The sequence below is a fragment of the Eupeodes corollae genome, chromosome 1 (genome assembly GCF_945859685.1).
Source record: "Eupeodes corollae chromosome 1, idEupCoro1.1, whole genome shotgun sequence".
NCBI classification, from domain to species: domain Eukaryota; kingdom Metazoa; phylum Arthropoda; class Insecta; order Diptera; family Syrphidae; genus Eupeodes; species Eupeodes corollae.
In genome coordinates, this window is record NC_079147.1 from 161,404,516 (window position 1) to 161,421,041 (window position 16,526).

General features: G+C 35.9%; 1 protein-coding gene and 2 non-coding genes across 3 annotated transcripts in view; all 3 read left to right on the forward strand.

The window, feature by feature from the left end:
* The window catches only part of LOC129942602 (uncharacterized), a 30,960-nt gene extending 22,358 nt beyond the window's left edge, over nt 1-8,602 (forward strand). Inside the window, exons 8-9 of the mRNA XM_056051618.1 lie at nt 7,528-7,641; nt 7,705-8,602. Of these exons, the coding sequence (XP_055907593.1) occupies nt 7,528-7,641; nt 7,705-8,454 (864 nt within the window). The 3' untranslated portion in view covers nt 8,455-8,602. The remainder of the gene's footprint in view (nt 1-7,527; nt 7,642-7,704) is intronic.
* Nucleotides 8,603-8,657: 55 nt separating this feature from the next.
* On the forward strand, nt 8,658-8,729 carry Trnap-ugg (transfer RNA proline (anticodon UGG)). Its single transcript has one exon. It is a non-coding gene; the product is annotated as a tRNA-Pro (tRNA).
* A 450-nt stretch (nt 8,730-9,179) lies between these two features.
* Trnan-guu (transfer RNA asparagine (anticodon GUU)) lies at nt 9,180-9,253 on the forward strand. Its single transcript has one exon. It is a non-coding gene; the product is annotated as a tRNA-Asn (tRNA).
* The last annotated feature ends 7,273 nt before the right edge of the window (nt 9,254-16,526 follow it).

The window sequence follows — 16,526 nt, forward strand, 5'->3', positions numbered from 1 at the left end:
TACTCTCTTTGGTAGTAGAAGGATCATTTTTCACGAACTTTCCACTACCGACTTGAGAAAGCGTTTTAGTCGTTGATACATCCTTTGCCATACCGGAAAAAGGGCAGTGACTTGGCACAAGCCCTTTTCCGGTGTTTGGCACAGGAGTAACGACAGCCGACGTTGCCGCAGAACTGCCGCCCGGTGTGGATAGAACCTGTACTGCACACGAAGAAGGGCAGTGACTAGGCACAATCCCTTCTCCGATGTTAGGCACAGGTGTAACGATAGCCAACGTTGCCGCCGAACTGCCGCCCGGTGTAGCTGGAGTACCGGCACCGGTTTGACGATTTTTTTTTGGGTTTGTTTTTTGTTTTTGTTTTAGTTTTTGTTTTAGTTTGTTCATTTGGATTCCCACGAGTAGGCGAAGTAAAAAGGGGGGTCCATCTGTGCAGAGATTCGCTTACACAGATAAGGCTAGCTAATCCGGAGGTCGCCTGGTATCCGGATACTCCGTTATCGACTGAGCTATTTTTAGAAATTGGGCTCTCAGCCTGGCTGATCATCGGCACGGGTCGTATAACACCTTAGATCCAGCCCAATTGGGAAGTTGAAGGGAGGGATATGTATTGGAAAAGGAGAGACGAACAGCAATTGAGCCATAAGCGTCCCAGGAAGGAAACAGGGTATTGACAGACAGTGATGCACTATACAGTCAGGGAATAAGAAGCCATCAGCCAGCATAGTAGCACAAATCCGATGTAGGAGTTGGTAAAGGATTGGGAAGGGGAGGGGCGAGCGACCTTTAGTTTCAGGGCTCTTCTGGGGAAATAATTCCCGAGAATCATTGACCTTACTCAGCTTCTACAACTCGACAAGTTCGACGCTCAGGTAGAACCCATATGCCGAATATATGTCATGACTGCCTTTGAACATGATACATTTTGTTAGCTTTTTTGTTTTGCTGAAGCGTTGGACTTTAGAAGACTGTTTGCTGCCGTCTGTTGCAAACCATGTTACCACAGAAATATCTAGGTCATCAATTGTCGCCAGTTTGTCCACAGTTGCACCTCTTTCCTTTTTTTCAATTCCTTTTCGGTAGGAACTTTATAACTTGTATTACACACTATATTGCACTGCGCTAACTCGCCAAGCGCCCTTACAGGTCAGATACGAAAAGCGAACTCAACTCAATGCGCCTGCCTCACTTGACGAGCTGCTTTGTGCAGTCCTACTCTAAACTGTTATACCTTTGAGCAAGAGGGATTTCCCTGCTCAATAAGTTATACTGATCCTAAGGATGATTTACACTATGGGTTACACCCGGAATCCGATTGGCTTTTATTGTTCATTCATTATTGTAAAATAGATTTCTTTGCCAGATAAGGCAACATAGGTAAGAACGTGTACCAGTTGTCAAAAAATAATTTGTCACTGGATGTACTAATCTTTGGCCAATCGGTTAACAACTGTACATGTCCTTGGGCTCCAGTATAAAGTTCAAAGTCGTAGCTGAACCCAGAGCTACCACTGAGAACAAAATTTGTATTTTCCCATTTGAGTGTTTTTTTTGGGTTGTATTGCCGCATAGATGATCTGCTTTTGGTTGGTATAATTTATGGCAGTATATGCCATATATTCTTCCCTAGGGACAGTAAACAGTCTCTGCCTTGTTTGGTCCAAGAATGGTCTTATTTTATGAAGGGGATCATGTCCTGGTTGTCCTTTGGTTACTTGCGTCGAGTTGGTGTTGAAATGTTTGAACCTTTTTACTTCTTCGAAGAGGTTAAATGTCATTACAGAGTTAATTTTTGGGTAACCTAGGCTTTCATTCCAATAAAACCTAGTTGATGGGAACTGCACGATCCCAATCGGATTCATCGGACTCTGGAATATGTAGAGGCGGAAGATTTTTGCATCTGTTCACCTCGTGTTGATCATCTGATAGATCTCCGTCAATGCTGTTGTCGGGAAATTTTTTTATAGTAGTATGGATACCTCCGTAAAACCGGTGTGGGTCCATATCTGAATTCTTTAATGTTAGTATAAATAACTACGAAATCGAAATGTGAACATTTTTTTAACTCTTTACCTTACTTTCACTTAACAACAGAATTTGTTGAAAACTGGAAAATATCGACAAAAATACGGTTTGGCTCATATATGAGCCACCTTGCAATAAAGGGTTAACTAGGAAGGATGTGATCGCTTACGGGTGAACGAAATATCGACAAATATCAAAGGACCAAGGTCTCTCTCTTGTGGAACTCCTGAGTTTGCATAAGTGGGATCAGAGATTGAGAATTTGAAAACAATTCTAAATTAGTAGTCCTCTGAGTATGATCTGAGATATGATATAAAAAAGGATGGAAAATCAAGGGCTTTAATTTTAAGATAAATAATTTGATAACAGGTTTTATCAAAAGCTTTACAAAAAGTCTGTCGATAAAGTCCAGTTCATTTGCTTTTACTTATTTTTAAGGGTTTTAGAAATAATCAGTAAGATTGTTTAAATTAGATGTACGTTTTAAAAGGCTATGTTGTTGTGAAGAAAAAATAAGTCTACAATAAAAATAAAGGAATGCCATAGTAGACAATGTTTTTGAAAAGCTATGGGCATGTAGTTCATAACTTCATTTTTGCTCCTTTTTTCCGAACAGGAAAAATAGAGGAATCTTTCCAAATAGGTTGAGAAACGACGAAACAGTTCTGAGAGAGATTAGCATAGAGAGTTTGCACACTTTTCTAACAAAATTGCAGGCCAACTATCCGGACACCAGGAGAGAAGTCATCTTGAAGTAGACTTTATTTTTTTGTCGACAAAATCTTCACCTATTTTTATTTGGTAAAGGTGGACCATGTAATTATTGTAGGATTGGGTAAAGAATGAGGCAAAAAGGTTGTAATTATTGTAGGGTCGTCAGATGTCATATCGAGTATTTATAATGGCTGCGTTCAATCTCGTGTTGGATAGGGTACCTTGGATAGGTGGATTTTTAGTTACCTTGTTGAATGAGTTAGGTAGCTCTATTGAGATAACAGTCAAAAAATAAAAACAACTTTCAGCTGTTCACAAAAAGTAGAGAAACATTTAAGGTTCGAAGTCAAAATTGTTGTAAGATTAAACATTTAATTGATAATTCAACTGATTCATCGGACGATGATAAATTGAAAGGTGCGTAACAATTTAATAAATAAGAGATGACCTTAATCTGTAATCTATGTTAAATTTCCTCTTAGCTCAATTGGAATTCTATACGATTAATAATTTACTTGCGAAATCTCCGGTTTTAAACGATTTACGTTAAACAGAAAACTATCCTAACTGAAACGAGGACTATTATGAAGTGACAATACCTAGATATAGTTTGGAAGAACTTCGATCTCATTTCCGAATGAGCAGCAGTTGCTTTGCGGTAAGATTTTAAGTTGGTTTGTTCACAGTAGATAAAGTTTTAGCTTAATGGTGGGACCAATGCAAGAACTTTTGTTACATGATATATCCGTTTGGTTATCCAAAGCTTCTTTAAAAACCATTCAATGGGCACGATCAACTAGAATAGCCAACAAAATGTGAACAAACTAGTCTTGATATCTATAATGAATTGCTTATTAACGATTTCAAATTATTAGGAATCAAAAATTAGGTAAATTCGGAGGCAAATAGCTTCTTCATCGTCTATTATGTACAGACCATCCTCAAATACAACTTCAACTTACATTTTGTATATTTTTGTTTACTAAAAAAAACTGAAATCAATTTAAAAGTTTCTTGAAATTCGACCATGTGATGAATCAGCTGTTCTGTCAGATACCTACATACCCCAGAAATTCTTGGATACCTTTGGATTCCTTTTTTGACATCTCAGCTGTTTTTGATCTGCTGTTATTTTACACGTAAAACACTAACAAAAAGGTAGGCGGATATCCTATCTGTATGAGATTGAACGCAGCCAATGTTAAATGAAGCCATATCGGTTTTACGTTTAATTTTAATAAATTTGTAGAAAAATCTGTCATCTGTTATCAGACTATCGTCTGTAGGGTAGTTGAATTTACGTACATATTATTACAATTATTAATTTCAAATCAAAATTTGGTGATAATTTTAAAACCATTTTTTACTCTTCTTTTGGATTTTTCAAAAGCTTTATACACTATCGAACACTCGATTCTCATACGTAAGCTTATTCATCAATTTAATTTTTCATCTTCTGCTGCTAATTTGCTTCATTCTTATCTAAGTGATAGAAAACAGGCTGTAAGTCTCTCCAAAAGGTTGTCTTCTTGTTTGCCGGTCTTGAAAGGTGTTCCTCAAGGATCGATATTGGGCCCGATTCTCTTCTCGCTTTATATAAATGAGTTGCCATCGATATTGAAGTTTTCGCTTATACAAATGTATGCTGATGACGTGCAACTTTACTTGAGTAGTCCACTTGGTCTTATTGAAAATTGCGTTCATAACATAAATCAGGACCTTTTAAGTATCCATATTTGGTCCGAAAAAAAAAATGGCCTGTTCTTAAATCCGTAGAAAACTAAATGCTTAGTTATCTCTAAAAAGTCTCTTGATCTTTCTTATTTCCCTCGCTTAATGCTCAATGATATAGTTATTGACTACGTGGAAACAGCTTAAAATCTTGGTGTCATTTTCAACAGATCTTTAACTTGGGAAAACCACATAAATTCAACTGTTGGTAAAGTGCTCCTAGGGTTCTTCAAGATTCCCAATACTTAACTCCCATTGAAACTCGAAAAATGTTAGCTAAGACTTTGATTATTCCACTCCTTACATATGGTTGTGAAATCTATTGTAACTGTGATGCTGAGAGTAGACGAAAGCTTACGGTTGCCTTCAACAACACAGTAAGATACATCTACGGTCTTAAAAGATATGACCATATCTCCGAGTTTGCTTCTCTAGTCAACATGCAGTTTAAGTATTTTCTACCATATCGAACACTTCTTCTTCTCTTCAGTATTAAAAAGACGCATCAACCACATAACCTTTATTACAGATTACAATTTCCTACTTCAAATAGATCAAACAAGCTTAACATCCCACGACATACATGCCTAACATCTGAGCGGCAATTCTTTGTCAACGCCATTCGCTTATGGAACTCTTTGCCAAGTGATATAAGAAGGCTTGGAAATGTTAAAATATTCCAGAGCAAACTCATTAACTACTTTTCTTTGCTTTAAATGTGCGGTTTTACCTTTAATAAATTTATAATTTAAACTTTGCAGTTAACTTAATTTCTATAGCGTCATTAATTTGTAAATACTCAGTTTTGCCTTTTAACTTAATTTTTATTATTGTTTTATTATTTTGATCTTGCTTTTGTATTCCAACTAATGTTAGCTTTTTTCTTACTCATGTATACATTATAAAGCTATCACTTTTTTAATAAGATATTATATCTTAATGTGTATAGCATATCGATAAATTTAATGAACTAAACTAAACTACTTCATTTCGGTATGGTAAGGCTATAGCGATAAAATTCGCAAGTCCTTCAAAACTGGTGCTGATTTTTCCATTAAGCACCTGGATTATTTCCGCTTCTGTTAACCAAACTTTACCAAAGAAGGCTACCCTAAATTACTTTAAATCCGGACATCTGCCTAAGAACAGCTGGATGTTTTCTTCCTCCCTTAAGTTGCACACAGAACATAATGATGATTCGTTCTGGCCGAAACCGTTTCTATTTAGCTTGATTAAATCACATCTTGACTTAAAAATCCAGGTGATCTAGTTCAGTTCGAAACCTTCGTTAATGTAAATCTGTCCTCTTAAATGATCCAGATGTTTGTAGATGCGCGTACAGCTCTCAGATGCCCCTCCTAAGTTTTCTTGTTGACCCTCTGATTTCAACAGCCGCAATAGATAATTGCCTTTTTGGATCCAATCAATTTGAGAAACAGATCTCTGATCCAAACGCAGTCCAAAACAATATCCAAGATTGTTCAATTCCTTTACCCAGAACAATTTTTCCCTCAAAAGTATTTTTGCTAGCCGATGCGGTGGTCTTGTTGCACTGTATTCGAATATTGTTTTTGATATTTATCTGAGGTGAAGATCAAGGGTAAAGTAATGTCCGTCTTCCGCCCAGTTTCCATTGCTACGTAGTTTTGGAGTAAATGTAGGAAATTTTGAAGTTCGTTTTAAAAAATAGCATTGAAGTTTATCCACTTCTTAGAACATTCCAAAGCCCCAGATCTGAGCACCGTAGTTTTGAATAGCTCTACAAACCGCCTGAAATAGTTTCTATTTGGTTTTAAAGTTGATATTTCTTTTTGCTAGAAAACATTGCCACGTCGAGTTTATGCTGTTCTTGGCTGCAGTGTTTCTCCTTTCTACGTGCTTTGAAAACGACATCTTTGGTGAAAGTAAAACTCCTAAGTAAGTATAGTTGAAGGCAATTCGAATTCTTTCTCCATTTAATGTCCAATTTTCTTGACTAGATAACCTTCCACAATTTCTGAACACCATTATCTCGGATTTAGATAGATTTACTTTTAGGTTCCATTTAATGCAGCAACATTCCAGTTGCGTTATCATCTGCTGCAAGACTGTGACATCATCCGCCAGTATAACCATATCGTGTGCATAAAGCAGCAACCTTATGTTGAACAAGTCAATAAAGAGTCCTCCTCCCAAAGTTTCATGCAAATCGTTTATATACAGTGCGAAAAGCAACGGTGATAGTAAGCATCCCTGTTTGACTCCAAAAAGTGTCTCAAAATATCCGGAGAGATTTTCCTTCCAAACAGCTGATTGTGTGTTGGAATATATGGCTTCTATCAAGTTTACAAATTTTGTCGAAACTCATATTGTGTGTAGTTTGCAGATAAGCTATTTTATTGAGATCTTATCAAACTTTTAGATCGCCAAAAAATGCATACACCTTCTTTTTTGTGCCAACTTCAGATGAACGATTGATGAGAGATTATAAATATTACCTAATGTCGAATATTTTTTCCTAAAGCCCGCCTGAAATTCTGTTAGTATATCATTTGCCTCCACCCATGAGTACAGCATTTCGTTGAGAATTCCCATCATAATATTGACCACACAATTTATAAAGGAGATTCTCCTGTAATCACTCGGCTGATTTGTATCCCCTTTTTTAAATATGGGAAAAATAATTGTTTTCACAAAGGCTTCTTCTAGTTTGTAGAAGTTCAACATCCTATTAAATCCTGCTGCCAGTTGCACCAAGAAGTCATCTGTTGCATGTATGAAGAATTCATAGGTAATCCTGTCTCTCCTGGTGCTTTGTTTAGTTTAACTTTTTTTTAGAAAACTTATAATTTCATCTACAGTTATAGGCACATCATGATCCCGATCCTGAATTAAGTTAGGTGCATACAAAATCTGATTTGCCGTTTGATTTGGGTTAAGAAGTGAACTATAATAAATTCTAAACTCAGGAGTATTTCCTTTTCCAAATTCCAATACTCTTTATTGTCTTTTACGCTGCTTATTTTAAGGTCAAGCTGATTGTTGTTAACAAATATTTATTCTACTTAATTTGCTTACAGCTCTATGAAATTTACATGCCACAATACGAAGTTAATAAACCAACTCTTATGGACAAACTTATCAAAGCCAATAGCACAGATCCTCGATTGAAAAAATTTATTGAAAAAGAAAAGGTTTGGATTCCAACAAATAAAAATTAATTAATAATAACTAAATTTATTTTTTGGAAAATTTAGAACCATGGAATATTTCCACAAGCCGAATATAGTTTTTTCCCAACGAATATTTCACAATGCGATCCACGGCTTCGTCCAGGAACTGGAACTAATTGCCAAGACCAGAATTTTAATGCGAGTCGTGTGCTTTATAGTTACTTGCAGCGATCACAATGGTACCAAGAACTAAAGTCGAATTTAAAAATTCAAATCAATCACTCTGTATCGGACTTAGTGCGTGCCCTGAATTATTTCCATAAGGATCCTTCGCCTCAGAAAATTTTCGATTTATTTCAAATTGAATGTGCCGGTGTTCTGCTGGAGGTGATGCGAAATGTTGGAATATTCATTGATGTAAATGGCAATATAACAGAAGAAGCCAATTATAACCAGCTCTGTGCCCCATCGCAGCAACATCAACAACAACAACAACATCAACAGCAACAGCAACCGCCATCGCAACCATCTCAATCACCTTTTGTCGGTGTCGGTTGTCTGGGTCCCAATGCCAAGCCCGGACTGTTGGGTTTTGCACCGCCTGGTCACCCTCATCCACATCATAATAATTCATCAATGAGCAACGAGAACAGTTTTGCGAGGCAAGCATTTGGACACGATTGTGTTTGCAGCAGTAACAACAATGATTTTCAACCGACTGGACCTACCTTCTATGTTGGAGGCCGATATGGAATAAATCGCAATCAGGAACCAGGTTTTGAACCACCGCCATATCAAAGACAAAACCAGAAGCGGAATTTTAAAAGACGTTGAATCAATTTTTACCGTTTGAATTATTGTTTTAAGTTTGTTACTTTTTTGTTTTGTTTTGTATGAAAGTTACGAAACATCATATCATCTGTTTAAACGTTAAATTATGATTTTGTTTATGTGGAGCATAATACAATTAATTTTTACATTCAGTAAAGACTATTGTTTAATATTTAAGAATTATTTTGGAGTAACGACTTGCAAGAGGCTCAATGGTCTAGGGGTATGATTCTCGCTTTGGGTGCGAGAGGTCCCGGGTTCAAATCCCGGTTGAGCCCAGTTTTTTTGCTAAACATTTTTCATAGTGAAGTTGAAAAAAGAAGTAATTTAATTGTTTTTAGAAAATGCATTTATTAAAAACGAATTCGTTATGTGTATACCAAATCGAACTCAGGTGTATATAAAATGCATGTATTTATGTATCGTACTGTACAAACTTGCGATTCGATGTTGAAATATGAAATTTCTCCAGGTTTAAGTTGTGAATTTCTGAGTTGTTTCTAGTAAATTGGCATAAGTGCCTCAAAAACTGCTCCTGCACATCTATTATACAATATATAATCCTAAATTTTAGGATTCTCATAAAAGAAACATAACCTGTGTAAAATGAACAATACAAAAATGGCCTTAATATTTTATGTATGATTAACTAGGTTATCTAAGAACTTCTCTAAATGCATGGGGGTTTAAAAATCGAAGAACAAACGTGTCTTTTATGGCGTATGTCTGCCTCCGTGGCGCAATTGGCTAGCGCGTTCGGCTGTTAACCGAAAGGTTGGTGGTTCGAGCCCACCCGGGGGCGCTTCATTTTTATTCATACAAATAGACAGGCAGTTATAGAGGAATTGAATGAAAATACGTTTATAAATTTATTATAAGTGTAACAGAATAACAAAAGAGTTTATTCAATAGGGAAACTTATTACCATAAGAAGTTCTATGATTGTTGTTTTGTTTTGTATAGGTACATATAGGCCCTTGACTTGAAGCATCATTATCAACAGAATTGGGAGTTTAAAGATTTCACTATGCTATGGATAATTATTCTTTAAACTACTGTCCACGATCTTGAATTTGAGAATTTACATGAACAGAAGTGGTTACCAGATACTGATAAAAACCTATAGTTTTTCATCTAAGAAATATTTGGTTCCTAAACCAACAGAATATGTCGATCATACTTAAGAACACACATAATTAACAATAACTTGATTAATAAAATTCAATTACATTATTATGATTACTTACAGTGATGGACAAAACAATATGACCACTTTTAATATGTTAAGATATTTAAACAAAACTCAAGTATGCAAATTTGTATCTATAAATAATTTGCCTTTAAAACAGTCAACATAATAATAGGTTAGATTAGGTTCAAGTGGGTGCCTGTGATGGAGTAGGACGCATTAAGGCCAAATTAATTGCCCATTTTGATACCACATGAATCTTGGGGCTTTCTTCTTAGCTCAATAAAACCAGTTTTAATCGTGAAAGACTGATTCTGTTCATATAATTGAGATCGTTATAGAACAATTCTCTTAGTAACTTCTTGCTTGAGCTAGAGCAGGGCATGTACAGAGGAGGTGAAGAACTGTTTTTCCCTCTTCCTGATCCATATAGCTTCTACAAGTCATTTCTACTTCCAGCCGCGTGCCGAGCTTTCCTATTAGACAGTGCCCAGTTATGACACCGATTATCGAGCTTATATACAATCTGCTTAGAGATAGCAAGCACCTTGAGCGCCTCAAATCTAGTGTAGGCCAGATGTTTTTTGTGACCTGGCACGTGGTGATGTTATTCCACCTGATGTTTGCCCTTTTTATATCGTCTTACATTAGAAATAGTTTACATGTATCGATTGGTATGCCAGCGTTAGCCAAACGTAGTAGAATGGGTTGTACTGTACCATTTTTGGCGAGTTATTAGAATTAGAAATACATTTTAATCATTCATTTTCATTTTACAACTAGTTAATAAAATTTTAACAATAAATAAAAAATAATAAAATATTACATACAAAATAGAATTGGAACATATTCATATAAATTAAGAGAAAAAGAAATACAATAAAAAGTAGATACTTAGTTTCTATACATCAAATTTTTTTTAACAAATATTATCTATACAATTTAAGTCAATTGTGAAAAGCCAGTCTTTTACTTTTTTTTTTCAGAAAAGAGTTTAAATTTTGAAAAGTTGTGATAGATGTTGGTAAGTTATTAAATTACCTGGGTGCTGCGACAGTATTAAAGTTAGAGAAATGGGTTTTATGAGCAGTGGGAATATTGACCAGATGCATATTATTTATGTGTAGATTGTATAATTGCGAGTTCCTGCTTGGAATTTTACCACTTTGCTTGAAAAATTTTTTCAGTACTTTAAAAATGTATAGGTGTCTCAAAGGTAGAATTCCCAAATCCTTGAATAAGGACCAACATTCAGTTAATCGATTTTTGTTGCAAGAGATTCCAATTAGATGTTTTTGAGCAACAAGCTAGATAAACCATATTGTATTTTGGAGTGTGCAAGCCCTTAATAAATTGAAGTTAAAACTCTGTTTGAGCAGAATGGTTTTAACAGATACATTTTACTAGTAATGAGCATCAAATAATTTTTTATATTGATAATATCATCTTTCCAGTTAAGATTAAAATCAATTGTAACTCCTAGATATTTAAAACTGTGCACTGAATTAATTTTAAAACAAGAATCGGAACAAGAACCAGCTGGTTAAAAAATTAAGTCTACCACAAGGGAAAGGTCTACTCTTGACCCATGAAATACAAAATTGTATTTGCAAAGCTGATGACTAGAAGTTTTGAACAACATTATTTTAGTTTTTTCACTAAGGATTAACTTATGAACAGAGAACCAAGTTCTTAGAAATTCGAGATCTTCTTCAATGATGTTACAATTATGTTCTGAGTTTGACTGGTAGGTAAACGAAAAGCCGTAGGAAGACCATTCAACTGTAACCTAAGGAGAGAGTTAATATAAACCAGAAAAAACAAGGGCCGAGTACAGAGCCCTGAGGTACTCCAGATTTTAGATATCGAGCATCACTCATAACACCATTAACTACTACTTTTTGAACTCTTTCTTTTAAATATGCCTTCAGCCATTGAAAAATAACTCCTCTAAATCCTGCATTATATAATTTACTTAGCAGTAAATCATAATCAAGCATATCAAAGGCTTCAGTCATATCAATAAAAAGAGCCAAAGTAGGTTTATTATGACTCAAACTGCCATAGAATTGACTGCAAAGTCGAAGAATTGCATCTTCGGTTGACTTTCCAGACCGAAATCCAAATTGATTTTCGCTAAAAAAACAATTTTTAATAAAGGAAGAAGTAATTCTTTTTTTTATTAGTTTTTCAAAAAAATGATAAAAAGGTGGGAAGAAGAGAAATTGGTCTATAGTTTGACATATTTGTCCTATCTTCTTTTTTATAAAGAGGAATCACCTCCGCACATTTAAATTTTTGAGGAAAACAGTCTTGTTCAACACTTAAGTTAAATATACAAGGTGTCTCAAAAGTAAGTTCACATTTGCTTATCTTATTTCGCGAAAGCAACTATTCTGAGGGGCGTGGGGGTATGTCAGTCGGTAGTCTAGCTCTTGGGAATTTAGTCGCTTTGGAGCGTTTCTCTGGTGTAGGGCCGTGCGTTGTGCGTACGTGAGTTTTACAAAAACGGTAATTTGGCGACTGTAGCGCGTAGAAAATTCTGCAGTATTCGACATATTCGTCACTTAAATGATGCGCCTAGCACTCGACTCAATGCAAAATGGGTTGAGAAGTTTGAAGAGACTGGATCAACTCTGGAGAAACCAAAATCTGGGCGGCCAAGAACATCAAGAACAGCCGAAAACGTGGACAGTGTTACTCAGTCTATTCGAGATGATCCAAACCTCTCGATTCGAAGTGTGCTGTTGCTTTAAATGTGCACAGATCTTCATTATGCCGCATTTTACACAAAGATTTAAAGCTGCACCCCTACAAAATTCAGTAAGTGCAAGAACTGAAGCCTCAAGATAAATCAGATGATTGAGCGCTTTCCAACGTTCACAAACATCTTGTTTTCCGATGAATCCCATTTTCACCAGGATGGGCATGTAAATGAATGTCGAGAGCGCAACGGTTTACATTTGGACGATGTTATTTTTAAAAAATAAATTCCCAAACAGTGTTTTTTTTTTTTTTATAATTAACAAACACTAAAAGTGTTTTTAATACCTTTAATATGCCAAAGACACAGTGTGAGCATTAGGAAAAGAGGGAAGGGTTGGATAGGAGGTGTCGGTGCACATTGGTTTTAAATTTCTGAACATTGCAATGACAGGGAAAGATAGAGCGTGGCAAGGCGTTCCACATTCGCGTAGTACGGCTAAAAAAAGAATCTCTGTACTTCATAGTACGTCCGAAGTTGGGCTCAAGGGTAAACTGATGGGCATTCCTAGAAGCGCGGGTATTACGGTTAAATTGTTTAAGGGGAGGAATGCAACTGGCTATTTCACTAGAGCATAGTCCGTTAAAATAACGGTAAAAAAGGATGAGGCAAGAAACCTTGCGTCGATGTTCGAGTGATGTAAACGAGTTGATGATGTTAATGTCACCAATCATTTTAAAAGCTCTTTTTTGAATACCAGCCCAGAGATGAGAGTTATATTCAAGTTTCGGACGTATATAGGTTTTGTAGATTGTAGCCAGATCAGACGGAGAAAAAAATTTCTTGCAACGTCTCAAAAAACCTAGACATCTTGCGGCATTTTTGGCAACATCGCGTATGTGATCGCTCCACAATAGGTGGTTGCTGATGCACATTCCGAGGATGTCAAGATTTTCTGTTTCGTTGATGCAAGTGCCACTCATAGATAGTGGCAAAGACGGTTTATCTCGCTTTAACGATGCAAGACAGCATTGCGTTTTCGAAGCATTAAATTCCACACGATTTTTTATTCCCCATTGTACAATGCTGTGTAAGTCGGAATTTAATGAGCTAATCATATTTTGCCGTTGCAGTTCCACATCCGAAGAGGAGGGTTGTGAGTCTGGAAACGGATATGAAAAGCTAAGAGTGCTATCGTCAGCGAAACAATGTATTGGATTAGAAGTAGCAGACAGGAGATCATTTATAAAAATGAGGAAGAAGGTCGGAGACAAAACGGAGCCCTGGGGCACACCAGCGTTTATTTTATGAGTTTCAGACTTGAATCCGTCCAAAACAACTTGTATTGAACGGTTCGAAAGAAAATTTCTAATCCAACGAAGAAGAGATTCGTCGATACCGAAAGCACGCATTTTCGATAAGAGAGCAAGATGCCAAACTTTATCAAATGCCTTTGAAATATCAAGTGCAATAATCTTACTTTCTACAAAACGATGTAAAGATCTGTTCCACTGTTCGGTGAGATGAACCATGAGATCACCAGTGGACCTATTGCTACGAAAGCCGTATTGCCGGTCATTAAGAAGCTTACGTTCCTCAAGATATTTCTTAAGCTGATAATTAATCAGCGTTTCCATGACCTTAGAAAGAAGGGACGTTAGTGCTATCGGTCGGTAATTTGTGGGAGAAGAAGATTCGCCTTTTTTTGGAATTGGCTGAACAAATGCAGTTTTCCAACTACTCGGAACGAGCCCAGAAGAATAGGATAGATGGAAAAGCTTACGCAGTGGTTTTGCTAGCGTGGAAGAACACCTCTTCAGAATAATAGCGGGGATACCATATGGGCCAGCGGATTTATGAATGTTGAGATCTTTAAGAACTCTCGCCACAGTTCGAGTACGAAAAAAGATTGGTCCCATAGAATCATTTACACGTTCAAGAACTGGGGGAGTCATGACACTATCTGGTAAGATGGAATTTTCGGCGAACTGCCTTGCAAATAAGTTGGCTTTATCAATAGAGCTAACTAAAGGAGTGTCATTGACAACAAGCGTAAGAACCGAGGAAGAGGAAGAATTCCTCATGTTTTTTACAAATGACCAAAAATTCTTACTGCCTTTGGGACATTGCAGTATTTTTCGCCGTAATTTTTGGTCATGTAAAAATTTGGTCCTTCGAATATAGGCGTTGCAGGCCTTCCTGGCTTGCTTAAACTTTTTCCGGTTTTCCTCAGTTGGGTTGGCTTTAAAACACCGGAAGCTCACCTCTTTCTCCTTGATAACCTCTTTGCAGCTCGAATCGAACCATGATTTAACCTTGGGTTTAATACTTTTAACCCTATTCGGGATAAACGTTTCCATTCCCAAATGAATCATACTAGAAATCATATCTGCACTGGAGTCTACGTCGCTACCGAGGAAGCATAGCGACCAGTTAAAGATCCTGAAAAAATTATTGAGACCGTCCCAGTTGGCTTTCTCGTACTGCCAAACGGTTCTCTTTGGAGCTCTTTCTTTAACTGGATTTGTTTGACACGAGAAATTAGCAGATATAACACTATGGTCCGATGTGCCTAGAGGCGTCAATACACTGATTGTGTACTTATCAGGATCAGAAGTGAGAAACAAGTCAAGGGTATTTTCTGCTCGGCCGTTAACGTCTGATATTCGAGTAGGCTCATTGACAAGCTGAGTAAGATGGTTAAACTCAGCAAAGTGTACTTCAATATAAAATAAACATTTTTTCAATAAAGCTAAGGCTTTTCTTTTAAAAAAAGATTTAAATGTGAACTTTCTTTTGAGACACCTTGTATAACTTAACACATCTGATAAATATAAAGCAATTTTTTGAGTAAGTTACTAGATATTCCATATGAAGTACAAGAGTTCATCTGACAAGCAGTTTCCAAAGGCAAATGTTAAACTGTTGTTCCATCCCAATTCAAATCCCATAAAATGCATACTATTTCGTATTAATATTTTTTTTCTCTGGGTGTATTTAATTTATATTTATTACAAAACTATAGTTTTGTAATTGTGAGCTGTATCTATGGAAACATGCCAATAACGAATGGGCTCTATGCCAAAAAGATGTAAAGCGGTTCTAAAGAACAAGGGCCAAGAATTGATGTCTTCAGGTTATTTATTTACTCATTTTTCTTAAAACTAAGTTTTAGTTAAAATCAAGTTCCACATTAACAATTGAAAATAATATGAACTCACAATACATGTGATCATTTTAGGGTTTTTTCTTCTCCAATAACGACTTTTTTGATAAAGTTGTAGTAAGAGAAATTCACTCTTATTATTTTGGCCACTACTGTATATGTAAGTATCATAATTAGTTATGTATCGCCAACGGCTTCACTTAAATCTGAGTTTTTGAATTAAGAAACTTAAATCAAATTTTATTGAATTGCAGTCAATGTCGTAGTTTTTTAATTAAAAAAAAACAAACTTATCACAAGAAAAGTCCAATTCGAAACATATGTACATATAGCTTGAACCCTGTAATGGATGTCCAGTGAGTTTAAAATGTGTCATCGTTTTCTTCACCAGCAGCAGTTACCTATTGCAAGCTTATTTCTAAGAAATACCTATCTTTGTTGTCTCAAGTTCTGTAACATCTTCTTTCCAAGAACTAATGCTCTAAATTCAAAAAAAAAAAATTAATAAACAAAATGTTAGTGGTATTCTTAAGCACCATCCCAAACCCTCAAAGTAAGCAAAAAATGTCACATGCAATAAGCTGAGCATCTCCCAAAACAAAGACTAAGGTCGACGACAGCTTATGGCTGTAGCAATACATACATAGTTAGGTATTGTTCAATTAAAAGTGTTCCAATAATTACCATTACCTTCGATGAAGTTCCATCCAACAAAAACAATATTAAATAGTCACATCATCAAAAAAGATTCAAACACACAAATAAAACAAAAAGAGGCCATTCGATGAACGACGAAACACCTAATTTCGCAATTGTTAAAAAACAAAAAAAAAAACTATTAACAATTAAACCAATATACAAACGTCTTGCTATGTCAGCAAAATAATTCTTCACGTAAAGACCCAAATTAAAATCTGACGAAAGCAATTGTGCATATCACGAAACAATGCGTTTTGGCTAAGCTTCACTTCAGAATATACTATTTTCTGATTGTCCACCAAGCCATTTGAGACATT